General features: G+C 38.3%; 1 protein-coding gene across 6 annotated transcripts in view; it reads right to left on the bottom strand.

Annotated features, from left to right (window-relative positions):
- ITSN2 (intersectin 2) overlaps positions 1 to 27,427 on the bottom strand; it is a 132,391-nt gene that overhangs the window by 14,159 nt on the left and 90,805 nt on the right. For 5 of the 6 annotated variants that reach the window (XR_012499265.1, XM_074341740.1, XM_074341739.1 and 2 more), the window contains 8 exons: positions 26,028 to 26,233; positions 23,975 to 24,039; positions 22,911 to 23,077; positions 20,631 to 20,676; positions 20,427 to 20,548; positions 18,563 to 18,659; positions 17,975 to 18,166; positions 2,079 to 2,200 (listed from right to left, as the gene is read on the bottom strand). Coding sequence is in view for 5 of the 6 variants with exons in the window: in XM_074341740.1 (XP_074197841.1) it covers positions 2,079 to 2,200; positions 17,975 to 18,166; positions 18,563 to 18,659; positions 20,427 to 20,548; positions 20,631 to 20,676; positions 22,911 to 23,077; positions 23,975 to 24,039; positions 26,028 to 26,233 (1,017 nt within the window). In the remaining variant the exon portion in view is untranslated. Of the gene's footprint in view, positions 1 to 2,078; positions 2,201 to 13,016; positions 16,285 to 17,974; positions 18,167 to 18,562; positions 18,660 to 20,426; positions 20,549 to 20,630; positions 20,677 to 22,910; positions 23,078 to 23,974; positions 24,040 to 26,027; positions 26,234 to 27,427 lie in introns of those variants that run through there. The other variant, XM_074341742.1, reaches the window with a different exon arrangement.

Below are 27,427 nucleotides of genomic sequence, written 5' to 3' on the forward strand. Positions count from 1 at the left end.
CACCCTACCCCCAAGTCTGACCACCAAGCCATGTGGACCTCAGAGGCTGGCTGACTGAAGGAGACTTCATGGAGCTCTGACACGCACGTACATGCACACGCTTGTGTGTGTGTGTGCGCACGTGTGTGGGTTTCTCAATTAATCTCATGACAATGTAGGTCATACTAAGTCAGGTATTATTCCCAACTGACCCATGAAGAAATAAAGGCTGAGAGAGTGATGGGCTCCAGGTCACAAAGCTAGAATACGGAGGAGCCAGAACTAAAACTCAAGTCTTTTTCATTCTAAGTCCAAGTTTCCACTAAACAACTAGGGAATGACTTTACAAGCCTTAAGGAAGTAGTGAAGTCATGTGAGACGACCTGCTCATGTGTCATCTCCCCAAAATACACATGACGTTACTCTCTGTTAAAATCGTTTTTAATTAATGTTTACCGCGTTGAGTTGAACGTGGATTCAAATAATTCAGATAAAAGTGCTATGAAATGACACTTCTAAACCTCTACAGATCCAGAATCAGATTGAAGATGTGTGGACACTCCTATGAGAGAGCGCCCTGGAAGGATGGCCAGTTTGCTCTAGGGTTGCTGCCAAAGGACAGGAAGAGCATCTGCTTGTCTGGCTTGTCATCTGCTGCGTGATTTACATATTTACATTACTCTATTTATTCGTTCTATTATCTGCTTGGCACCAACCTCAGTGAGGTACGCAGAGGATACAGGGGTCAGGTCCTCTGGGGACCTCCAAGGGAATCGGAATGAGAGGCCCCTGCCTATGGACAGTGCTTTTCAGCCTAACCCCCTGACCCCAACGTGATGCCTCACCACTCAGTGTCTTACGAGGTGGGCAGAGGGGGACTAGCCGAGGCCCAAGTGGTTAAGAGACCAGTCTGAAACAGGGCAGGCACCTGGCCCCTGTTCACCTTCTGTGCTGGTCAGAGAGGTGCCTCCACATCCATTTTCAGTCCCTTAGGACTGGAATCTGGGCAGCAGCAGGGCTGACACTTGTAAGGGTTAATATAAAAAAACAGGTGAGCTTTTCTTCCAGGCCATCTGTCCTGGTCAGAGAAGTACAGACACAAACACCCATAAATTCAGTACTGCTGGGAAGGCCGTAAAGGGCCAGGCCAAGTGCTGGGCATGAAGGGTGAAGGACACCCAATCTCTGCCCTCTGGAGCTTACAGCCTTGGGGAAAGTGAACGCTATCAACCGGGAAGGGCGGCAGAGCACACGTGGGAGAGGAAGCGGGGTACTGTGTCCAGAGACCCTGCCTGCATCTGGGGTAGAGAATGGGGCGGGGGTGGCCTTCCTGGGCAGACGCAGGCCTGGCCTCTGCTCCCTGTGCTGTGGACATCCCAGCCAGGTAGATGCATCTGTTGGGCCTGGTGGGGACACCTGTGCTCTTTAAGTGTTTTTTGTTTGTTTGTTTTTGTTTTAAACTGGTCTCATCTGAGGGCGTTCACGCATTTCATGGGAACCAAAAGTCATGGAAAACTAAAGCATTAACAGAAGTATAAAGTCTGACTTTGTTTATTCAAACACAGATCATGTAACAGTGCTACTCTAACAGCTCTTGTTGGCTTAGGAGTCACTTGTAACATTAACAGGCACAAACACAAACAGTAAATATATGAGATTTGGGAAATACCTTACAGTATGCTATTTGGTCTTCCAAATTGATACAAATGTTAGGTGAATACTCTCACTGCCTCATAAATTCCTTTGGAAATAAAGTTGATGAAAATGTTGGGTGTCAGAACAGCAGTGTAATATAGTCAGAGGAAAGTCGGAGGCAGAGAAGTCTGCTTCAGAACCCCCCCCACCTACTCCCTACCCTGTTCCCTCCTCCACGGGGCCTTGACCATCCGACTGAGGCACTGAGTGCCTTCTCTCTCTCTCTTCCCTCTGAATTACCTAATCTGGGAGAAGGACTTGACAACTTCACGGCCTTTCCAATGGGCAGAGGAAGGCTCTGAGGGTGTGAGGGCGCCCATCACTACCGGTGAGCTCACAGTTGGGGGTGATGTGTCACTGTGAGACCACCCCACCCCTGAGCAGCCGCAGAGTGCGCCCCTCACCTCCACGACGAGCTGAAGGTCGTCCACGTACCGCTCTTCAGTCTCAATCAGCTCGTGAATGTAGCCCTGCCTCTTCCTCTCCACGGGCTGCATGGTGTCCAGGGTGTGGAGGTCAGCACACCCTGTGGAAAAACAGGGTAGACTTTCAAAATACTAGTTTCTCCTCCTTGGAGGAAACAAACTTCTATCAGCGATGTGCTGGGTCTTCAAAAGTTCCCTGGGAAGACCCTCGTGGCCCCTGGAAGGGCACCGGGGCTTCTCGAGCAGCATGCACCTGTGGAAGCCGGCTTAACCACTGGCCGCAAATGAGCAACGCCTGGCACAGCTCAATGAGGTCCAAATTTCTTTTCCAAATATGTAATGACAGAAGGATTTCCAGAAATGGCCTTACAGATCAGAACTCTGCGGAGCTTGTGAAGAATCTACGCTATCATCATCTCAAGACGTTTCCAAAGTATCGTAACGATTAAGTGCATCAAATGCTTGAGACCAGTGTTTTCCATACTGCCAGGCATGAGCTATCCATGGGTCATTATATCAGTTGAGATTTAAAAAAACGCTGGTTAGGCCCAGTGTTAAAAGCAAAATAAAATATTGTAAATCAAATATACTTTAATTTTAAAAAAGGAAAAAAACAAAATAAAGCAAATAAAGAAAGAAACGGTCATGTACACAGAATTGGTAACTATTGTTCTGTGAAAATTTTTAGTTAGGTATGTATTTGAGGATGTAGAATGTATCTCCTACTGTGAGCCCCTGTTTAAAAAATATCTGAGAAACATTTCTCTAGATTTCTTAAAATAAAGTGCCCAGTCAGGAAACCTCAAGTCCCCAGGACCCAGCAGTTCCCAGCAGAACCACTGCCTTGACCCCCAGAACAAAGAACTGGTGAGGGGATCCTACTACTTCCTCAAATCAGCATCCCCAGCCCTCCCTCTCTTGCAGGACCCTTCCCTGCTCTTCACACTTTCACTTTCAGGCTTCACTGGCTCCTTCACTATGAACATAGCTATGTGTCCCTCCTACCCAATATTTAAAACAAACAAATACCCTTCCTTCAACCCTGCTCCCTCCTCAAACACCCCATCTCTGGTCTCTCTAGAGAGGTCTGACACTCATGCACCCCCACCCCCAGCTCTCCCTGTCACTTCTCCAACTTAGGGCACACTGGTTCTGTCCCACCACTGCACTGACACTGCTTTTGTGAAGGTAATGAGGACCCTGGAATTGCCAAATCAGCGACCCCTCCGGAGCTTGCATCCTCCTGCACCTGCCGCAGCTCTGGCACTTCTGATGAGCCGCTTCTTCCAACACTTGGCATTTGTCCCTCTCCTCTTCCTGATGTTCCCTTCTGCATTTCTTCCTCTGCCTGCCCTCAGGCTCTCTGCTCCCCATAATCCAGCAAATGTAAAATGTGTTCCTGGCATTCCTGACCTGCAAGGTCAAATGAATTTGGACAATGCTGCAGACTGCATTTGTCTGGTAGGGTCACAAGGCACACCAGCATACTAGGCTCTGAGAAACCCTGCTCTAGAGAAACATTTCATTTGAGTTAACCCAGAGTTCCCAACACTTATTTGATCAAAGAACCCTCTGTTTTAAGGGGAGGGAGAGTGAATCTTTTGAGAACTGAGGAATTAGGGATTGTGGATAGAATACACCTCTTTGCCATCCTCTACACCTGCCCCATCCAATCTGGTAGCCATGAGCAACATTGTGACGACTGAGCACTGAAACCGTGACTAGTCCAAACAGAGAAGTATGGTAAGTGTCAAATACACACTGGATTTCAAAGACCTCATACAAAAAGCCCAGAATGTAAAATAAGGCATCAGTATAAAAATTATTATACTGATTACATATTGGAAAGGATAACATTCTGGATAATGCTGGGTTAAGTAAAAAAAAATTATTAAAATGAATTCCATCTGTTTCTTTTTACTTTTTAAACTGTGGCTGCTGGAAAATTTTAAATTACATATGGGGTTGTATTTGTGACTTAACGCTGTATTTATACTGAACAGCTCCTGCCTGCCGCTATGTTTTTTATTATGTTCTTTCCCTGACAAAATGTTCAGTGGCTTCTGATTTTTGCAGAATGAAGTCCTAGCTTGGTAGCACAGGGCTCCAGAGACTCCATAATCCAGCAGCAGCCTGCCTTTGCCTGTGCAGACCACATTGTTAGCCATCCTCGCCTGGGCTCAGTCCTCACGAGGTGCTATACACTCTGTTCGCAGCTTGGCTGGTCCTGTTCTCGTCATTTCCTCTGTCCATGGCCCTTCTCTGCACAGAGGCCATCTCACTACCCCTTCAAGGTGCTGCTCACATGATCCTGCTCTGGGGAAACCTTTCCAATCCCCTGTTTCACTTACTCCCAGAATCCCTCTCTTTGTGCTGCCATGGTTCTGGTTTGCATCTGTATTTTAATACTTCACATAATGTAACTGGTATTGTAGTTCATCTGTATCGAGTTAGTATGTCCACCTCTCCCTGTGGAGGTTAGGGACTGTGTCTAACCCAGTCTATAACATCAAACTTAACAGTGTTTTGACCAAGGAGGTCAGGAAATATTTGTCAAATGGAAGACTACTGTGTTGTCCCCAGAACCATTTCTCACCTTTCTCCTGCTCTGCTCCATACTGCAAGGAGGCCAACCCCAAAGGGTACTTTCGTAAACCTTTTCTTAGTTGACTTATGCCTGGGTTTGGCTAATGAGGGGAGGCTCCGGCGGGAGATTGAACACTACAGGGTGAATTAGGAAAAGAATCTTACTGCCAGAGCAGTGAGATGACGAGAAAGCTTTTTAGTGCTTGCTGGGTAAAGAATAGAATTGCTGGGGCTGCATCTCACATAAATTTGGAGTTCAAAAATCCCTGAACAAATGAATTATTACAAAAAAAATGGGTCCCTGGCTGGTGATACCTTCAAGGTGCTTGGCCAAAGAAAATGTACAGCTGGTCTGTAGGGTCACTCTCACAATCTTGGTTCCACAGGATTTCCATAGAAAAACCAAGTCTCACTAAAGGTGAGTTCAAAGTAAAAAATTACAAAAAACAAGGAATGATCCACTATTCATTAAAAAATGAGGATTAGAACCCCAAGAACATAAGAGAACAAAATACAGAACAAAAGGAGATATAAAACATTTATATTTAAAATAACTCAAGACATATATAAAGAACTTGAAATCCTAAGCAGAATCTACAAAAACTGACAGGGAGATTTGAAAAAGAAACAAATGAAAAAGTAAATGTTATCATGGAAATAATAAATTAATAGATGAAATGGCAGATCAAACACATCTAAGGGAACAATTAGTAAATCTGAAAACAAAGCTGAAGAAATTACTTAGGATGCAGCCCAGAAAGACAAAGATGGAAAACACAAAATGAAGGTTAAAAGCTATGGAGGATGGAATGACAAGGTCCAACGTACATCTAACAGGAGTCTAGGAGGGGAGAATAGAAAAGATGGGAAGAAATAACTTTGAGATTATAATGACTGAGAATTTTTTAGAATTGATGAAACATACAACTCTACAGATGCAGGATGAACAATCACTCCTGATTAGGGAAAAAATAAAAAAATAAATTTATACCTAGACTGCAAAACACCAAGGAGAAAAAAAAATGTAAAAATAGAAGGAAAAAAGCAGAATAACTACACTTACACAGCAATCAGACTGGCTACACACAACTCAACCCAACAATGGGAGCTGCTGAGGAAAAATAACTATCAGACTAGACCTCTAATTCTGCTATTGTTCATGAAGAAATAGAGGGAGAAATAAAGGCATTTTCAGGCAAAGTTTGAGAGCATTTACCACTTGATAGATGTGAATAAAAGACTCACTAAGAGATGTACTTTGGGAAGAAAAGAAACTGAATAAAAAGGAAAAAAAAGAGTTGTTAAGTAGTAGAAAAAAAAAAGAGAGAGAGAGAAAGGAATGATGAGGAAAATACTAGTAATTATGTAAAAAAATTATTGACAGTATAAAATAACAATAATAATAATGACTAAGTTGATGGGATAAATTCAGTGTGAATTTTTTAAAAAGAAGCAAAGAAAATGCATGATAAATAGAAAATATTGAATAGGATAGATATAAAGAAAAGTCTTAAATAGTTTCAATAAATGTAAATGGCTTAAATCGATCTTAAATCAGTCAGTTAAAAGAAAGATTCTAGATTGCACAAAAAAAAAAAATTCAGCTAGATGCTGTTTATAAAGACCCCTGATACAAAAGGCTATAGATATATTAGAACTAAAGGACTGGAAAAAACTATACAAATGAAAAGTATAAAAGAGCAGTTGGGGAGGATTTATTAGCAATAGACAAATTAGGCCGTCAAGGATCTGTAAAAGATGGTATCATAAACTATTCGTGAAAATATAATTCTTATATTGTTTACAACTAACAGAAGAGCCTCAAAGTGTAAAATAAAAAAGTGACAGAATTACCTCCTGCAAAAAATAAAGAAAAAAGAAAAATTAATAAATTTATAAGTAAAGTGGTAGATTTTAATATAACTCAATGAAAATTAGTAAGAATATGAAAGATTTGAACACTATTAACAGGCCTCCTGTAATGAACATATAAACAAGAAAATACACATTCTTTTAAAGCACCCATAGAATTAACTTCAAGAAATACCAAAGAGTCTATATTACTATGTAAAAACATTAACTGAATATAACTTGACTACTCAGCCATGAAAAAGAATAAAATAATGCCATTTGCAGCAACATGGATGGACCTAGAGATCGTCATTCTAAGTGAAGTAAGCCAGAAAGAGAAAGAAAAATACCATATGATATCACTCATATGTGAAACCTAAAAAAAAGAGAAAAAGAAGACACCAATGAACTCATCTACAAAATAGAAACAGACTCATAGACATAGCAAACAATCTTATGGTTACTGGGGGAAAGGGAGTGGGAGGGATGAATTTTGGAGTTTGAGATTTGCAAATGTTAGCCGCTATATATAAAGATAGATTAAAAAAAAAACAAGTTTCTTCTGTATAGCATAGGGAACTATATTCAATAGCTTGTAATAACCTTTAATGGAAAAGAATATGAAAGTGAATGTATGTATGTATATATATATGACTGAGACATTGTGCTGTACACTAGAAATTGACATATTGTAGCTGACTGTACTTCAATAAAAAATAAATTTAAAAAATAAATGAATATAACTGGAAAATTATACATTAAAATTATTTTCAAATGTTTTAATTTAAGAGCTTCCTAAAAGCCCCAGGTAGCTTCCTCCTTTAGCAAAAGGTACCCCATTTTACTTGACTGATCACTAGCATTTGTGACAGCTGATCACTCCCCTCCTCTTTAAAATCCTTTTTCACTTGGCTTCTAGGTCACCACCTCACCTCATATCCTCCTCCCTCACTGGTCAGTCCTTCTCAGTCTCCTTCTCTGGTTCTTCCTCATCTCCCCAGACTTAACTTTGGAACCCTAAGGCTCAGTCCTTGGAGCTCTTCTCTTGGTGATCTCGTCCAGTCTCATGACTTTAGATAACTCCCAAATTTATACTCTGGCCTGAACAGCTGCTCTGAATACCACCACACGTTCCACTGCCTCCCAGTATCTGCACTGGATATCTCAAAGGTGAGTGATGGTAAGATATCTATAACCAAACTCCTAATCTTGTTCCTACTTCATTATGTTTCAGCTCGGTTAATGGCAGTTCCACCTCTCTGGCTGCTCAAGCTGAGACCTTTGGAGACATCCTTGATATTTTTCTTCTTCTCACATCCTACATTTAGTCTACCTGTGGCTCTATCTTCAAAATGTACCCATAATCTGACCACTTCTCACCTCATCCACCACTGTCATTCTGATCCAAGCCACCACCATCTTTCACCTGGACTGCTGAACTACAGCTCCTAATAGGTCTCTTACCTCTGACCTCTCTCCTCACAACTCCTACTTGAATCTAACAAGTCAGAGCTATCCTGTTAATACATACCAGATCATGTCCCTCCTTTGATCAAAACCCTTCAATGGGTTCTTCTCACTCTGAGCTAAAGGAGGTTTTACAATCAGCCCACAGGAAACGAAGCAGTCTCCGTCTCCTCCCTGGATACCCCTCTGTCCTTGCTTCCTCCTCCTTTCGCTCCTCCCTCGTTCTAGCCACACTGGCCCCCGTGCTGTTCCTCAAGGATTACAGGCATGCTCCTTGCATGTTGCACGTGCTGTTTCCTCTGCCTAGAATGATCTTCCAGGTATCCCATGGCTTCCCCCAGATATCCCTCATGTCCTTCAAGTCTTTGCTCACATGCCACCATTTCAGAGCAGCTTTATCTGAGTAGCTTGTTTGAAACTGGAATTCCTCTGGATCCGCCTCTCCCTATCCAGGACTTTCTTTCCCTAATCTGCTTTATTTTACTAAGACACTACATATTTATTCGTTTTGTTTTCTGTCCTACCCTCCTCAAATGTCAGCTCCAAGAAGGCAGGAATTTTTGTCTATTTTATAATCTGCTATGTCCCTAGTGTCTGACATACACTAGGTCTTTAACAAGTATTTATAGAATGGGATGTGAAGATAAACTCTGAGCTGCAGGAGACAGTACATCAATATTAGCCATAGGTGGTCAGAGAGAATGGTGAAAACTTTCTAGTAAGTTTTTCCTGGTAGTCAGGAAGAATGGGAAGGTGGAAAAATGAGAGATCATGTCTACTAGCAGGTCAAAGTTCCTGGAGGAATAATTGGTGGTGGGCTGAGCCACAAGACCCCCCACACTTGTGTTAGGACGTGGAGATTGAGAGCCAAATTATGACTAATGAGTAACAGTTATGAAAACTGTCTCACTGTTCTAAATTACAGTGCAAGCAAGCAAACGAGATAGCTTAGAAAGGAGAGGAGAGAGATCTTCGAAGGTTCCAAAAGGTGAAGGACAAAAGACAATTTGTGACGACTGATACAAAGAGGGCTTGTTCAGATTATGTCATCAAGTCCCAGAAAGGTCCTTGCCATTCTGAGGAGAGCAACACCACAGAACAATGCTATTCTCTGTGTGCCCAAGTTAAGCGGCCAGAGTATCACATAATGGCTTTCAGTCTCACTTGGTTTAAGCTCAGTGAAGAGACGAGATTTTAACAGTAAATCCAGATGACCAAACTGGGTGCGCTTTCTGTCTTTTAGCACTCTGTATCCGTACGCCCATCACTACAGTACCGACTTGGGGCAACAGGGCTCTCATATGCATGTATGTTTTTTCTCAGTATTACTAAACAGACTGCTACACCTCTACTTTTCCCTGATGGTATGATTATACAACCTATATTTTCCAACTTGTTTATGATTGCATAATTGGATACTATGCCCCAAACTGCTAAGTTTAAGACACACTAATACTATAGCACTGCCTGACTCTGATTTCATGGTGGTTAACAGATGACACTGGTGACACAGGGACCCCAGTAGCAGGTCCTCCCAGTACCCAGCCTGAATTCATTTAAAGCAGTTACCTCTCTTTTTCTCTCATCTTGGAATTTAAATGATGATTGTTCTACTTTTGTGATTTACAGTAACAGCAACTAAGAGCATGAGCTTTGGAGTCAGATCTGGACTCAAGTTCTAACTCCATCACTCACTAACCCAGACACACACCCAAATGTTTAGTCCATCACTTAGTACACAGCAAGTGCTTAGTAAATGTTAACTGTTATTTCTAGTATCTGTGTGTTAGACACTGAACTAGTGTTTCATAAATCTCTTAAGTCTCATCTGTAATACAGTTATTACTATCTTTATCATGCAGATGAGACTAAGGCTCACAGGGGTGAGCTCAAAGAGCCACAACTCAAAGCAGCCCTCCCACTGGACTTCCCACTACACTCATTTTATCCCTTTTTGATTGTATCACTCTAAGTGATTTTGCCTTTGACAACAGCATTAAGACACCTCAAGCACATCTTTCATAACTTGTTGTTCCTGTTTCAGATAAAGTTTTAAAAGTGATTATGAAGAGAAATTACTTTTAAAATAGGCAAAGGATCTGAATATATATTTCTCCAGAGAAGATGTACAGATGGTCCACAAGCACATGAAAAGATGCTCAACATCACTAGTCATGGGGGAGATGTAAATCAAAGCCACAAGCTGTCAATTCACACCCACAAGGATGGCTTTAACAAAAAGTCAGATAATAACAAGTGCTGGTGAGAATGTGGAGAAACAGAGACCCCTGCACATGACTGGTTGGGATATAAAATGGTACAGCCACTTTGGAAAACAGTCTCCCAGTTCCCCAGAAAGTTAAACACTTGACCCAGCAATTTCATTCCTAGGTATATACCCAAGAGAAATGAAGATATATGTTCACACAGAACTTATATGCAAATGTACCTAGCAGCATTATTCATGATAGCCAAAAAGTGGAAGCCAAAATGTCTGTCAATTAATAAATGGATAAATAAAATGTGGTCTGTCCATACAATGGAATATTATTTGGTCATAAAAGGAATAAAGTACTGATAACATGCTACAGCATAATGTACCTTGAAAACATTATGCTAAGTGAAATAAGCCAGTCACAAAAACCTCACACATTAATGAATGTCCAGAACAGGCTGGGAGACAGAACATAGATTAGTGGTTGCCTAGGGCTGTGGGGGATGTAGGGTGCATAGGAAGATAGGAGGGTGTAACTAATGGGTACAGGGTTTCTTTTTGAGAAGAAAATGTTCTATAATTGATTGTGGTAATGCTTGTTTAACTCTAAATACACTAAAAAGCACGGAATTGTATACTTGGGGGAACTGTGTGGAATTTAAATTATGTCAATAAGGCTGTTACCAAAAAAAGTGATTCTGTTCAGCTTTAACCTTTTGGATACTCTTCTTAGAGATTCTTGTCCTTGTTTATTATTTTCAGTCCTTGCCTCCTTATGTCTTCTCAGTGTATACTTTCTACATACAGAAAACACTGTGCAGCATCTGATTTTTCCTCTTTATCTTTTCATTGGTTCAGCGGTAGTTGTACTGCAGGAACTTCATTATTATGAAAACGGTGGCGATATTAGAACTCCAGTGTAGAGGTTAAGAGCATAGATTCTGGAGCCAGACCACTTGGGTTTGAACCCAGCTCTACCACTATCTGTGTAACCCTGAACAAGCTACTTAAGCCCTGTTTTAACTTCTATACCTATAAAAAGAAAATATAATGAGGTAATGTATCTGAGGACCTTAGAAAGGTATCCAGATCAGTAAGTACTCAATAAAGAGCACTTTTCATCTTTTTTTACTGGCATGAGAGATGGTTTTACAGCTATAACTTCATTATTTTATTAAAATGGTGGCAATAATAGCACAACGATCTTTCTCCTCCTAGAACCTTTGTTTCCTGTCTTCAGGGGTTCCTTTCACTCCCCAACACTTTACTGCTGATACTCTCAAAGGTCTGATTTTCTCCCCAAGTCATCTCATTTACTCTCACTGGCTCAAAAACCATCAATATGCATTCATGCCACCAGCTGATGTCCATCTGATGCTGTGTATCCTAATTATATCTGACTACCTGCTAGACGAGTCTGTCTGGATGTCCCACAGGTGCTCTGTAGTCAAAACTGCACTCATCTTCTTCCCCCAACTCTGATTCTTCACTGTAGCTGGTGGCATCATGATTCCACCCTGTCCCCAAACCTGGGAATCAAACTGATCCCTCACCTGCCCACACATCCCAACAATTCCCTGCTCCTGCCAATTTCCCCTCAGAAATAATTCTTAACTCTGTCTCATCACTTTTTCTCCACCTTGGCTTCATATCAGAATCATCTGGGGAGCTCTGAAAAATCCCCACGCCCAGGCTGCACTGCAGGCCATTTAAATCGGGACTCAGGCATCAACAGCGTTTTAAAGCTCCCCAGGTGCTTCCACTGAGCAGCCAAGCCAGGGAAACCCTGGTTTAGCCTTTCGTCTGCTTCTCAAACCTCAACTTGCAGTGTCCCTGGCTTTCCACATCCTCTCCAGCAAGATTGAACTGCTTACACTCGCACCTCTCCTCCTCCACCCGGGCTGCTGCTTGTCTCCGTCGTCCTCTCCACGTCCCACTCTCCAACTTGGCTTCCTCCTACTTCTATGGATCTGGCAGTTGCCTCCTCCAGGAAGTCTTCTCTAACACACCAATCTACAGTTGAATTAGGTTTTCCCTCCTCTGTACTCTCTTGGTGCCCAGTAAATACATATTACTGTGCTCAGCATGCTGTTTTACAGTGATCTGCTTATGTGCCTGCTCCCCTCACAGAGTAGGCACTGCCTGAGGCCAGGACCATCTGACACTCATTTTCATATTCTCAGCACCTAGTGCTCTGCATCTGCTTATGCAAATTCCCCACACATGTTAGGTGAATGACCTTCCCAAGACGAGGAAAAGTTTTTTGGAAAGACATTGATGGATGGGTTGGATTTTGATACATATTTTTTTCACTCAAGGTGAAACCACCAACTTGATTACTTAACACTCTGCTTCACTCTGATGCCCCCAAGCAGCCACTGCAGTTTCTTTTACTATATATAGACTCTTATTTTGTACTAAAAATGTCTTACTCTACATTTGCAGTGAGTATTAATCTGTAAATTCCTTCCAGTCATTTTAGAGGAAAAGTTGGAGTAAAAATCATAAATAACGTTACAGTCTGTTACTAGCCCAGGTTATATTTTCTTTCACTTTCAGATCAAAATTTATTTTGCTTTTGAGATACATATGCTTACCTATCTTGGATCAAAATATCTCAACCTTTACCACTTTAAAATTTCTTTTGTTCCCTGGGCTAAAAAACAATTTGCTATCCTGTACCCAGAGACTATGTTAAGGAAAAAGAGAAATTCTGAAGAAATTCAATCAGGACTACATACAAACAGTTAAAAATAAGGTTTAAAGGATGCTTCAAAAGAAATACACAATACAAGTAATGTAGTTTGTGCCCTTTTAATAAACACACTTGCATAGTTATATTACAATTTGTAAAAATAAAAACGGATTACTTCATGCCAAGCGTGCCCAGCATTTGCACAATCTCAATACCTTTAATACTATAGTTTTCAAGACACAAAATAAAAATTTAAGGCAAAAAAACAGCATTCGGCAACAACTTAACAATTCATGACATTACAGCAGCATCACAGCAGCATCCAGTAATGCCACTTTAGGCAAAAGTCTCAGGATTTCCACTGTAGTTTCTATTTACAAGAATTTATAACTTGGTAAAATTCATCCTAAGAAAACCTGGCAAATAAAGCTTTGGAGTGAGTGGATTTGGCATTTCTTTCTCTACTTTTCCTTCCCCCACTGTCTTTATTTTAAATTATCAGTTTTCATATTATATTTTAAAACACTAGAAGAGCTGTTACATTGTTTTAATAGCTTTATTATTTTTAAATGACTCCTTCAGATAAAGTTATAGAGGAAACTATACAACAAGTAGGGTTAATTTAAATCTTCAAATTTTCTTAAAAAATCAGCTTTGGTCTTAGAACTGATTTTTTTCTTTTCTGGAAAACCCATCAAGTTTAATCGCATACTTTGAAAATGATTATCACATGTTGTAATTTTAAAATAAACAGGTATTTTGATTCTTTACCTGCTACAGGGTTCAGATTTATCCAGCTGTGCTCCCATTCTAAAATTCTACATTCCTGATAAACTCCTTCTAATGTGGTTTTCTAAGCAAATTGAAAGCTGCCTCATACTGAATAAGGAAGAGAGCAAATACGTGGCTGAATATGAGGTATTGCAAAGGATTGCATGCTTTTTAAGGACAGGTTATATTATGTCATACCATTTCCTTTACTTTAAGCTTCCTCTCAAATATAGACAAAAATACCTAAACAAAGACATTATTTCTGTAAATACAGTAAATTTATTTTCCAGACAGACACTCAGCTTAAATATGCCATTATGTGATTTAGTCCATAGGTACCTGATGAATATATTATTTTCAAGTTGATTATAGACACTAAACTCTATCTGAATGTCATTCTTAATAATCTGTATCAGTGTAAAAGTGAAGCACTTTGAGCTATAAAAATACCTTTGAAATAATTTATCAGTGTACTAAATAAGCCCAAATTCAAAATTATAAAGAGAAAATGTGGTACCAAATCATGTAGCTAATTAAGTGGTCTAATTTCTAGCTTCAGGGTTTAAAATGGATTTAAAGTAACTGCCTTTAACCTGAACCCAATTAATGGGTGCAAAAGCAGTGAGTTCAGAAAATAAAAGGAAAGACCAAGTTATCCATACAATTTGGAAGATCAGCTGAATTCACAAGGACTCAATCTTTGTGCTGTTCCCTTTAGTGACTGCCACCTGTACAGTGGTACTATTGCTTTCCTATTAATGTCATATTTTATAAAAGTATCATGATGACGCCAGATGCCAAAAATTGAGGTGTTCTAATAACTAGAAATCCCTGCCTCAGGGAGCACACATACATATCACCACCGTACAGCCCAATGACGTGAAGTATTCTGGAGCACAGACATCTGAACTTTGCAAAGTTCTAACTAAAACCGTTGATTCTTTCTCAAGTGTTGTAAAGTTATGATTTGGGCAAAGTATGACTGAAATCACTCTTTCATAATGTATAGGCACATTAACATAAATATTGCACAAAATATGCCTCTAACTTAAACTCAGAGGTATAAAAACATATTTCACTCTTCTTAAAGAACTCTGTGAGGAAAAAGACTCTGATTGTATGTACACTTTTCCTGATAATACTTGGACATTCATAAACAGTAGATTGCACTGCAGTTTGTAAACATTTTAAATTGCATAAACTTCTCATTGATTTTCAAATATAGTTTAATACTGTCCACTAAAACTCTTTTTTGTTTCAGCTAAGCACTCTCACATTTATTAGTTTATAACAATGTTTATTATCTTTAAAGTGTCTTCCACTCAAGGAAAAGAAGTAAAATCCTATGCCAAAGTAGCCAATGTGGTTGAAGAATAGGTATTAGCCAGAGAATATGGATGGTAAACCAATCCTCTAGCCTCAAAGCAGCTTCTCGGACATAGAGGAATGCTCCTCACACATCTTTCCTTCACTTGAATCTACTCCCAACTAGACAGAGTCTGTATGCCTGCTTCAGGGGCATTTAAAGTCTTCAGGATTCCTCATGATCTTTACTAAATACATTAAGAAAAACGTCAACTAGTGTCCTTTTGTGACCTTGGACATGTAGTCACCTAATTAAAATAGATAACATGAATTCTGACTCTCAAATGTATAGACATAAATGCTCTGTCTAAGATAGGGCAGGTTTCATATCTCATGATCAATGATGGGAGCCTTTCATTCCTCAAAAATAATCCATTTTTAGGTCATCAATAAAGCAACAACTAACCACTGCAGCACACGATGCAGTATCTTCATGAGCCCAGAGCACACAGAGATCCCAAGGGAACTCCCACAGGACAGTGCTCATTCTTGGGCCACTGAAACAGATAAAATACATCCCATTCTGCATAATAGCACTGGGGAGGCAACTTTCCTCTTCCACGAAATAACAAAAGCTCCCTAAGTGTTATTGCTCCCACCCCAAAATACACAGTAAACAGAGAAAAGGATATATCCAATGCTTGGCCTTAAAAAAATTTAAATGTTGGTACTCATAGTGGCATATTAGAAACTAGAATAATAAACAGTGCTTATTGGGGGACAAATCGCGTATTGAACCAATTAAGAGCTCACTGTGATTAGGATTAGATCAAACATAACAGCAAAATATAAGCAATTCTGAATTCTGCAATGAATATACATGTTGCAATAACATTAGAAAAGCACGGCAGCCCATTCCAAACCAGCGAGAATAGTTTGTGCAAATAGTGGGTCTTTGTGTGTTTGAACTCCCACCATGTTAAGGGCAAACTCAATATGCATGCTAATGACCTACAATTATCAAATTAAAAAGGAAGAAAAAAGCTAAAGGATGCCAGAGTGAACAGCAGGGAAAGCCACACAAAGACCCACTATCCTTTAACTTGTTACAAATAAGTTTTAACTGTAAATTAGAAACACAAAGAAATAATCACAAGTGGCTCTAACATTCGAACGAAGTTAATGAATTGTGTAGGAGATATTTGATCAGGGCTGCCTGCCCTGCCTCCACGCTAGAGTCAAACTTGGATAGTGGGTCTCTGGGGTGCTTTCACACTGGAAGACAACATTGGGTCCTATAAAAAGAAAAATGAGGAATAAAATGAACATAAAGCAAATCAAGTGGGTGAAAAAAATTCGACTAATTACATGCAACATCAACTAAGCAAATTTGAACTATTAAAATTCTCAACCTTTGAAAAAATATCCTAACTACATAATAAATTGAAAATACTATTTATAAGGGCTCCAGAAACACAAATTACAGTCTAATATGCTACTCTAATACTCTTGCACTCCTGGCTGTTCTTCCTTTAGAACAGCTTTTATCTATTCTTTATAGCCATTATTATATAAGACTTAATTGGAAAAAAGTGTTCCACCACTGGGAAACAAGATAAACAACAACAAAACATTTGGAAAACTATCACTTTACATTGCAGACACTATAAAAGCCAAATGTAATGACATACTGGAATGCCTCCAGGGATCACTTAACCAAAGATTTTCCAGACCCAATAGGTATGAAAAGTACTTTCCTCTCTCAGGTCCAGGAAAGACACCTAAGGTATTCCTAATTAATCAGATAAACCAGTCAGCACTGAAAACTGCCAAACCATCAGCAGGGTTTAAAAATGGTTGTTCATTTTGGTAATCCAAATTGTTATAATTTTCTTTACTACCTCTCCTAAAACCCTGATATATTTTGGGGAATGCTCAAACCATAAAAAACTGGATTCCACCTCCAAACCGGGAAATTCAGTTGCTTTATCTAAAGGAAAGTCTTCTCTCAAAATCAGAATTATCTTTACACGCTCTAGAGTGAAAATAATGCACTAATATTTCAAAATTATAGATACAGTACAAAGTAAATTCATAACACTTGCAATGAATCATAAACATCTCATCTTTGGGTTACCATTTATATGTTCTTAGAAGCTAAGTTAAAATGAAAGGCTAAAGCTTTTAGATAATTTCACAAGAATGATAAAGATACAAATCATGCTGTATTTTATTTTAAAAAAAAGACAAAAAAATCAAAAGGATGGGCAAAAGTGACATCCATCTTATAAAGGTAACAAATATTTCCAAGTATGGCTTATTCTCTAATTATTAATACCGTCAAATATAAGAAAGGCTAGGTAACTACCAAGAGATAATTTTATGTAACACCAAATCTCATCCTTTGAGAGCTGGACCTTAATCTAAAAATAGTGAAGCAGATCTTGATTCATGTATCTCTTGTGGAATACGTTATCTATCTAAAAAGAATCACCTGATGAGAGTTTTGTAAACAAACTATTTATAAAATAAATTTTAAAATTTTCTTTTAAATTTTCTTCTAACCTGAATGATACATCAAAATGTAGGAAATAAATGAGAAGGTTGCCAAATTAATAGCACCTGTACACTAAAAGGGTCCTTTTGAATAGGACAATAGGGTAATTGCTGGCTACTTTTTATTAAGATGAAAAAGGCTGGTAGAAAGGGAAGACCACAATCCTAACAAAGAATCTGTAAAAGAATTACAACTTTTTTCAGATAAAGTCTGTTAGTAAGGTCTGAAGCTAGGAAAAAAGTATTTAAAATAAAGCAGTATAATTTTTGATTTTGTGAAGTTTCCTTTTATATTTTCTTACTCTAAGCATTAATATACATTTGCTAAGAGTGCTGAGTTTAAGATCTGATGCATAACAGTAATGAATGCAGTGCTGCATATTAAAGCTTTTGCACCAGTTAAGAAGTAAATAGTTTGACATTACTCACACTGTTGACTTGGATCTGTGTCTGTCGTCATCTTGACATAGTTTGAAGGAAAAAGACCAGTCACCCCATTGATTTCTCCTTGCCACCAGTCAGGATCATCTTTGTTCAAAACATTAATAAGTTGTCCCTTGGAGAAATTTAGCTCATCCTCATTATTCGCTACATAGTCATACATGGCGATCACCTGACACACTACCAGAAAAAGAACAACAAAGTAACACATTAAACAAAATAATTATTCCTATAAGGATCACACATAAAAATACGGCTAAAATTTCCCTTTAGCTGTTCTCTCCCACTCTCCTTCCCCTGTTGCCTGTTTTATAAAAACAAGAATTTTTCCAACTGCAGTTAGAAATCAAAGTGAACTGCTTTGCTTTAAAGTATGATGGCCTAGCAATTTAAAAATTTCAAGGAGTGAGGTGGTTCAAGTATCACTGAATAGTTGGAATTATAAAATTACTTTGAGGCAGAGGTAAGGAAAGGAAAAATTTAAAAATATTTTTCAAAGAATCAGCTCATCTAAGAAGTTGCTGAGTTTTAACAAAACTTCTCTAAGATGAAATACAAGTTAACCCATTTCCATACCAGGATGAAAGGCAGGTGTAGTTCTTTCACTACTTGGACCCAGAAGTTTAACATGGCTGGCAGGAAACCATCCTTTCTGTCGCTTTTTTCCTCTGGCCTACAAAATTAGCAAATAAGTAAGTAAATAAATTATATATATAAAAAAGATGAGACTAAAGACAATTATTGAGACATAAACTAAAAATGAGAAAAACTCTGGCTGTGTAGTAAAGAATTTAACTTTGTCCAAAGAGAGGTCTGATCTTTGCATTTGGCTGCTGGAAGGTAATCTCTAAACCTCTGGAATGTCTTGACTGTTAACAGTGTCTCAGTTTACATGGGGGCCTTAACTATACCATATAGTCTAATAACATGACTTATGGTGGGAACTCTGGGTCACATTGTATGAACACGGCCTCTGGAGGGACTGGAGACTGAGTTAGGCCATGCAGGCAGTCAATCATGGCTATATGATAGAGCCCCAATAAAAACTCTGGAAACCAAGGCTCAAGTGAGCTTCTTTGCTCGGCAATACTCCATGTGTATTGTTGCCAGGAGGATTTAATGCTATCCATGGTTCCACTGGGAGAGGATGACTGGAAGCTCTGTGTTTGGAATCATCCTGAACTCTGCCCCATACAGCTCTTCCCTTGGCTAATTTTAATCTAAATCCTTTTGCTGTAATAAACCATAACCATGAGTAGAATAGCTTTCAGTGAGTTCTGAGTCCTTATGGCGAATTACTGAACTCAAGAGTGGCCTTGGGGACCTCCAAACTTACAATCAGCGTCAGAAGCGAGGTGTCTTGGGAACACCTGAATCCTGCACTGGCCGTCCAGGTCAATGGTAAACAACTGGAAGACTCAACATGCCTCTCAAAGCGCTGCTCAAAGTGCTATCTGTAGGAGTCTATTTGGAGATCTTCCAGGCTCAAAGTTCTTGCATATTTCACACAAACAGTATTTACAAACTAAAAAGACTTCTCAGGCATTCCCTTAGTAAGTTCAAGTCAATACCTAAATCGATACAGCTCACAGTAAATACCTCTTGGGGCTTTGTCAATAATTAATCAGGCAATCATAAATAAAATTTGTGGAAAGCCATGTTTCCCAGTTAGTTGGGTCAGTCATCAAAGCAAATCAGAAGTTGAAATTTCAGGGGGTTATTCAAGAAGACACTGAATTTTGAACCTCCACAGTTCTTTAGAAACTGTAAGACTCTGACTTGTAAGAATGAAGTTAAGTCAATCCTTCATATTACAATCATAAATCCAGCTCTTTTACCTGTCATCATCTGTTATCCTAAAATGCTTTTTAGTTTTAACCAGTAAGGAGATTATAGGAGTGAGAAATGAACTCTCTGTATCAAAACATATGCAATTACTGTCTCTGTTAACATTTTATGAAAAAAACCAGGCTTATTAACTCCTACTGTTTCTTTCCTTACACTGCTGGTTCAAAAATATAAGACTGTAGGGGGACAGCCCAATGGGTTGTTATTTTCTCAGCATACAACCTGGATTATGTTTTTTTGTTTTTTGTTTTTCTCCTAGAAGCTATACTGCAAGACTCGGGTTATCCCAGGCAAAGATGATGCTAAGCTTTCCTTTAAGAAGGTGACCTGTGGTTTATTAAAGCAGGTATTATTGGAAAACAATTATGTCCTTAGAGAAAATGATTCTTCATATTGTTATTTATAACATCAACTGTGCTAGAAATAAACAGGAAAAAGACTAGAGAGAAACATAATACCCTAAAATGATAGTATTCATTATCTCCAAGTGGTATGATTATAGGTGATCTAAATTTTTCATTAATCTTATTTTTCTAGTGAGCATGCATTACTTTTACAATAAAATTAATAAATGTTAATTAAAGATTGTTACCTGTAACTCCCCTTGCCACCACCCACTTGTATTTTTCTTTAGAATTAATATCAACTGTCCTGGTGCAAGGCTAAGCTGTTCAGATCCAGAAGCCACGTATGCTGAAGTTACCTGAGCAATCTCTGAAAAGAAGAAAAATAAGAAACTATGAATTCAAGACTACTAAACACTTTAGTAGTTTTTCAGCTTCATTATTATACATACCAGGTTTCTTGTTTGATGTTCCAGATTTGCTAGCACTCCCAAAACTCTGTAAGGAAAAGATACACGGTTTTATCATTTTCTAATTCAGATGTGAAAGTACAAAGGCTATTTAGAATTAGAGATTTCTAATTTCCAGGATTCTTGTTTCTTTAAAGTAAGAGCAAAATGATGATTAACCTTATATTAATCAAGTAAGTTAAGAAACATATTTATGGGGAGATCTGGTTCTAACAGAATACATTACATACAAGTAGCTGATGTTGGCATCCAATGACTCAACAGGAGTAACTAATTTTCTGAATCTTTTCTGAATATTAAATGTGACCATCCAGGACAAAAACATTTCATTTATCGACGGGGCTAGCATCAATGCCCACCACATACAACGTATGTGCTCTGGGTCTGTTAAGGAATATGTGAGTTTTGTTCCTGCATAGGAAACAATGTTTCTATTTTTAATTTTTTGCCATGTTCCTCCTGAACCTGACCTAATAACAAAAAATGCATACTCTAGCAACCTGTGACCTGTTTGACTTTACAAGATAAGTTGGGCCAACCACATTTCCTCTTTTGGGGAATCTGAACAAGACAAGAGAAGGGGTTAAATTTTTTTTTTTTCTTAGTGAACACAGCTGTAGTAAAAGAACTGAAGCAGAGTCAGTTGATGGTAGTCAATAGCTAACATTTTTGAGTACTTACTATGTAACAAGTACTGTTCTAAGAATTTTACATATATTCACTTAGCTTATTTTGCAGTAACACTATAAGTAATTATCATTATCCCCAACTTACAGAGAAGGAAACAAGCACACAAAGGTGAAGTAACTTGTCCAAGGTCACCTAGCCTCTAAGTATTAGAGCCGGAAGCCAACCTAAGCAGTCTCAGTGTTTCTCAATGTGAGGTTTGTGGATCCCAGATGTCTGGGAGATAAAACTTTTCATAATAGTACTAAGACATTGTTATTCGCCTCTTTTGCTGTATTAACATTTACACGGGTGGGTAAAATTGCTGATGCCTTAGCATGAATTACAAAGGTGGTGCCAAATTATAACACTAGTAGCCATAGCACACAGCCACGCGCTCAAAGTGAAACAAAGCCAGTGTCACCTAAGAATGTCCTTGACCTAGCAGTAAAAATTTTATTAAATCTTAATCCTCAGATACACATCTTTTTAAAAGTCTGCTGCCTAAGTGAAGTGTGTCCGGAGATTTCTGCTGCACACTGAAGTACAAGAGTCGTCTCAAGGAACAGCCTCAGGTGATCAAACTATGAACTAAACTAGGTTTTTCATGAACAACATTTTTATTTGAAAGAATGACTTAATGACAAATTATTCCTACTTGAGATTTAGCAGACATCTGCTCAAAGATCAATGAAGTAAGTCTGCCACTTCATGCAAAAACTGCTGACAGGATTTTTACCAATGATAAAACTCAAGCTTTCAAGGGAAAACTGTACTTCTGTTTTCTTTCATATCTGTGTGGGGTTGAATTGTCTTCATATACTTCAACCAAAAGAACATGTTGCAACAGGATGAACATGGAAATGGTGTGAGACTTTAGCTGTCTTGAACTAAGCCAAACACTAACGAGATTTTTTTAAGTATAAAATAATAACCACTCTTCACTAAACTTTTTTTTGGGGGAGAGCAGGGGATATTACATAGTTGTTTTTCATTAAAAGCAAGTTATTTATGTTAACATACAATGGGTTTAATTTTGTTATTTCAAAATGAATTTATACATTTTTTTAAAATTTCAGTTTTAATTTCTAATATGGAAAATATCACTAGATATAACCCATATATTTTCAGAAACTTTCAAGTCCCCAGTAAATTTTAAGAATGTAAAAAGTTCCTGAAACCAGAAAGTCCGAGAGCTGCTGTACTATATATACTATATATATTGGTGAGACAAAAAGCAACAGGAACTCAGAGTGTGGGCTCAGTCACATTACTGTCACAGCCTTAAAGATTTACAGACTTCTTCAAGGTTGTTCCTTTGCAAGCCTCCCTGAATCCAAACCATTTTCTAACTTTCACTACCATGAGGCCCAGCCCTACCTATGGCTCTTGTTCTTAGGATTTCATGAAATCATTTCTCCCTTCTCTCTGTAACAGGATCCCCATAACAAACAGTATTTTACTGGAGCTACCCTAAGTAGTTTCCTTGTAACCAAAGCAGCCTGACCAAAACCATATACGTGTGTCTCTGTTTTAAATATGAACCTTGATCAACAGGAATGGAATGATTCTGTTTCTATATCAAAATAACGCTACCTCTTGATCTTTTGGTTTGACATAATTTGACGGAAAAATTCCAGTTCGATCGCCAATACTTCCTGTCCACCATTCTCCATCTTTCTGGGTCACCAATATTTCTTCACCTTCAGTGAAAGTCAAATCTCCAGGTTCTACACTTGAATATGGATAAAGTGCAATATACTCTGTAGGGAACAAAGCAAAAAGAAACTAATTTTGTTTGTAAGATTACAGATTATGTTAATCTCCAAGATCTTGAGTAAATTAAAAGACCTCGTGACTTAAGGAAACCTAAATGTAAAGAAACGTTAAGGTAGAAAACAGAATGAAGTAATTATTTAACAATTTCTTAGGAAAAGATTAAGTTTTTGATTTGTTATAAAGCTTTATTACAGGATTTTTTCCCCAGTTGTGTTATCATCACCATCATCATAATCATCATCATCATATCAGAGAATAACCCCAAAGCTACAAATGGTTATCAGTATCTCTACAGAGTCAAGACATGGAACAATTCATTTATAAACCTACTATTAAATAAAAATACTGTCTGAAGTAAGGTTAGAGAGCTTTCATCTGTCAGTACATGATGAAAATTAAGATAATCACTCAAATAACCCAAAGGGCTATACAAGTTTTCTTTGTAATATTTATGATAAAGTGTACCTTGATTTCAAATCCTCTTAATGATTTATGTGGTACACTGTAAAATGCAATTTGTGAACCTCTAAATGTACTGAAATTTACTTATATTTTAAACATCTATAACCTAGTATATAATAAATGGAAAACAAAATACTTCGTGCTATCTCACTGAAACACTTTTTATTAATGATCTTATTTATCGAGGCAGTCTACGCTGAATTTTTGTAGTACTGATTTTATAAAAGTGTCAAGTATCTTCAGCCATATATTTTTCTATATTCTTAATATTTGTGTGAAATAGAGAGGGAGCAGGTTTTCGTAACCTCACTTTAACACTGAAGGAAAAAAAGCAAGGGGAGTAACAACTGTAGGAAGTCAGATAACCAGTCAATCGCTAATTTGACGTCCATCTAATTTACAAATTGCCAAAAGCTCACCTTCTCCCACTGTACAGGCTGCAGAGGTAGGTTTCTTGTTTATAGCTGCATACAAAGCTTCTGGTCTGCCAAATAAACATACAAACAGGTAAGAAAAAATAGTGAAACAACAAAAAAAGACATCAACAAGCAAAAAAGCAAGAAAGGTGATGTGATGAACACAGCAGGTGTTGTGAGTACATTCTTTTAAGAGCCAAAATTAATTGAAATACTGTCTCAATACACAGGCTAGAAATAGCCTCATGTACAAAATTCTAGTGGATTAAGAACTGTCAAAGTTACAAACTTCAAAAAATTTTAAATCTATTAAAGTAATTTCAATATAATTTATAAATAGTTTTCTCAAATGTGAGATATTTTGCCTTTCTAAGGTAACTTAAAAGATACGATGCATTGGTAAATGGGCAATTACTTAGTAAAGCACATATGGGACTTGGCTTGGTTTAGGGAAAAACAAGGGTAATACATAACTTTTACTACTTGTTTAGAGCACAGTACATTTAAAAAATACATAACAATAACAGAACTTAATTTTTACATTTTTGTGGGGTTTTTTTATTTTTACATTTTGGAACATGTATAGCTTTTATTTCCAATTTAACCCAGGAAACTGTTTCAAAAACCTAGAAGACTGTGGAATTTAAGAACTAGATAGACATCTGTAGGATACAGGTGTCACAGGGCTCCCCAGGACCTGTGAGTAAATTATATAGTGAGACAGTTTTCAGGTGACCAGAGTGGAACCTTACGACATGGGCACGCTGAATGAACTGCCTTATTTAGTGCAGAATTCTCTGTTACTGCAGGTTTTCAAGTTACATGCCTTACCTGTTAGAAAAGATCGGTAACTGAACAACAAGTTGGGAGAAATGTCCTTAAAGGCATTTAAACTTAATCTCTTTGTGTTGAAGTTTTCCTTCCCCGTAACATGTTATGGAGTTTACATGAGATGTTTCTATAAAGGATGGAGCGCAGTGCCAGTCTACACATCAGCCATGTACTACTGTTGTATTCTATGTCCGACTGAAAAGTAAATTCCTGCATTTGAACTAAAAACTGATATACAGAATCTTAGCACTGAAAGGATTCTTAAAGATTTTTTTAGTTTATTATTTTCATTCAATCAATTAAAAAGCTAAAGGCCAAGTGGGTTATCCCACACAGTCTGGTAAAAACAGCAGAATCAGAACTCGAGGCTCTTTATTTCCAAAGACCCCTGTTCCTTTTCGTTAAATCATATTGCTTTTCTATTTAGATCAACTTCCATATAAAACACAAGCAACAGTTACCCACAGCTGTATTACAGCACTTAAAAGTCTTTGTATTAAAGATGTTTGATGACCTGACTCCCCTACAGGCTGGGAAATAAAGGCCAGAGACCTTATCTGGTTTTGTTTTTTGGTTCATGTGAAAGTTCATTCATTTGGTTGTTCTTTCATTTGCTCCTCTCCTCAGTTGTGGAACTAATATGACTGAGCAGCTACTATGCATTAAGGTAAGATGCATTAGGTATGAAAAAACTGAAAAACGAACAAAAAAGATGTGGATCCCATGCTCCTGGGGCTTATGACCTAACAAAGGATATAGGCAAGGAGGTAAATAACTACAACCCAGTGTGTATGAGCAGTAAGGAAGGTGATGTTCAAGGACCTCTGGAGGCCCAGAGATGGGAAAGCCCCACTCTGGCAAAGGGGAGGCCTTCAGTAAAGATTCGTCTAAATATTGACAATTTATAGTAAACAATAAGGGAGAAATGCTCTAGAGGAAATGAAAAGTAACTTCTCTAATTGACCTGATGCTACAAAGAAAGCAGGAGATCTAAAATTTTAAGCACCCTGAAAACTTTAGGAATCTAAAGTAACCAGAATAAAAGATATTTTCAAACTAGTATGAATATCTGAAGCGTGACCTTTTTTTCACTCTAGGAATTACCCTTCTGATATTCGGACTCAAGCATAAACTTTTATTTCCTGCACAGCCAGTCAGATGACGGCTGACTCACCAGTGAAAACACCAACATCCACACCTTGTGTAAACACATAAAAATGCTTACTCTTCCCGCTTGACCTCACTCCCAGGGATGATTTTGACGTAGGATTTTGGAAACCATCCTCTTCCTCCATGCACCTCCCCAAACCACCAATTTTCTTGCTGCTCCAAGACAGTAATAACATCGTGTTTTGAGAAGTTCAAGTGGTTATCTTTCTTCGCAGTCCAGGAACAAAGGGCCTGTGCTTTTAGGTTTTCTACAACCTGTCCCTGTGAATACAAAATCACAAAATTAAAAAAAAAACAAAAACAACAGTAACCATGATTTCTGTTTCCTAGTATAAAACGTACTTACTGTTCAGATAGCAGACCATTTTGATGTGGTGGTGACTTATTATCAATGGTGACTTAAGATTACTAATCTACTAAGTAGCCTAGAATTATATATGACAGACAACCATCTGAATAGCCTTTTAAGACCCAACGCCTACCATTCAAGGAGACATCTTGGCCTTAAGCACCACTGGTAATGGGAGGTAAACACTGGATACTCAAGAAGTGTATTCACAGATCCATCAACTATATATCACAGAACAAATGAAAAGGGGAACCTTTTTTTCCCTCCAGTTTCCAAAGTCTCCTCACAGCAGCGGACTCTGTTTATTCCACTAGGAATCAAGATGCACTTGGGCTCAGCCTCCCTCCCTCCACTTTTCTGCTTTCTGTCTCTTAACTTCTTCATGTTCTTATTCAGCCTTCTTTCTTTCCCTCGTCTCTCAGAGGAAGGAGTGTTTTTGTTTTGCTGATAAGGCTAACCTCCTTACCTGTGCTCTAAACCTTCTCTTATGCCCTCTCATTTTCTAAAAATATTCTGTAACATTGTAAAGTCCCTCTCTTAAATCTTCAGTTTCTCCACTTCTCTATTTACGTCTACTTCTAACTTCCTTAAAGAAAGAACAGTCTTAAACTTGCTTTCCAGTTTCACCCCTCAATCCATTCTAATTTCAGTTCCCTACCCATCACAATACTGAACCTCTTAACAAGATTACTGATAACATCAGAGTCAAAAGCTTCTTGCAGGCCCTTACTTTCCCTGAACTCTGAACAATGCTGACATCACTAAAACCCCTGCAGTTCCTGAAGCTCACTCTCTGGTGACTGATGGCTCTTCTTTGGTCCAGTCCCTCTCCCTTCCTGTTTCACATAATTTCCTAAATAATCTAATTTATGCTTAAGACCTTTCAAATCTATATCTTAATTGTAACTGTATCTTTTGAGCTCCAGCCTTGTAAACCAAGCTGCCTACTAGGCTTTCCCACCAGGCTGCACCTACTACAGATATTTAACCTGCATGCCTGAAATGTAGTCATTTTTAGAACCCTCCACGCCCACTTCTCCTGCACTGCACAATGATACCATCATCCTTTCAGCTACTTACCCTGAAGAGGTACCTTTAACTCCAAC

This window comes from Camelus bactrianus, chromosome 15 (genome assembly GCF_048773025.1).
Source record: "Camelus bactrianus isolate YW-2024 breed Bactrian camel chromosome 15, ASM4877302v1, whole genome shotgun sequence".
Taxonomy (NCBI): Eukaryota; Metazoa; Chordata; class Mammalia; order Artiodactyla; family Camelidae; genus Camelus; species Camelus bactrianus.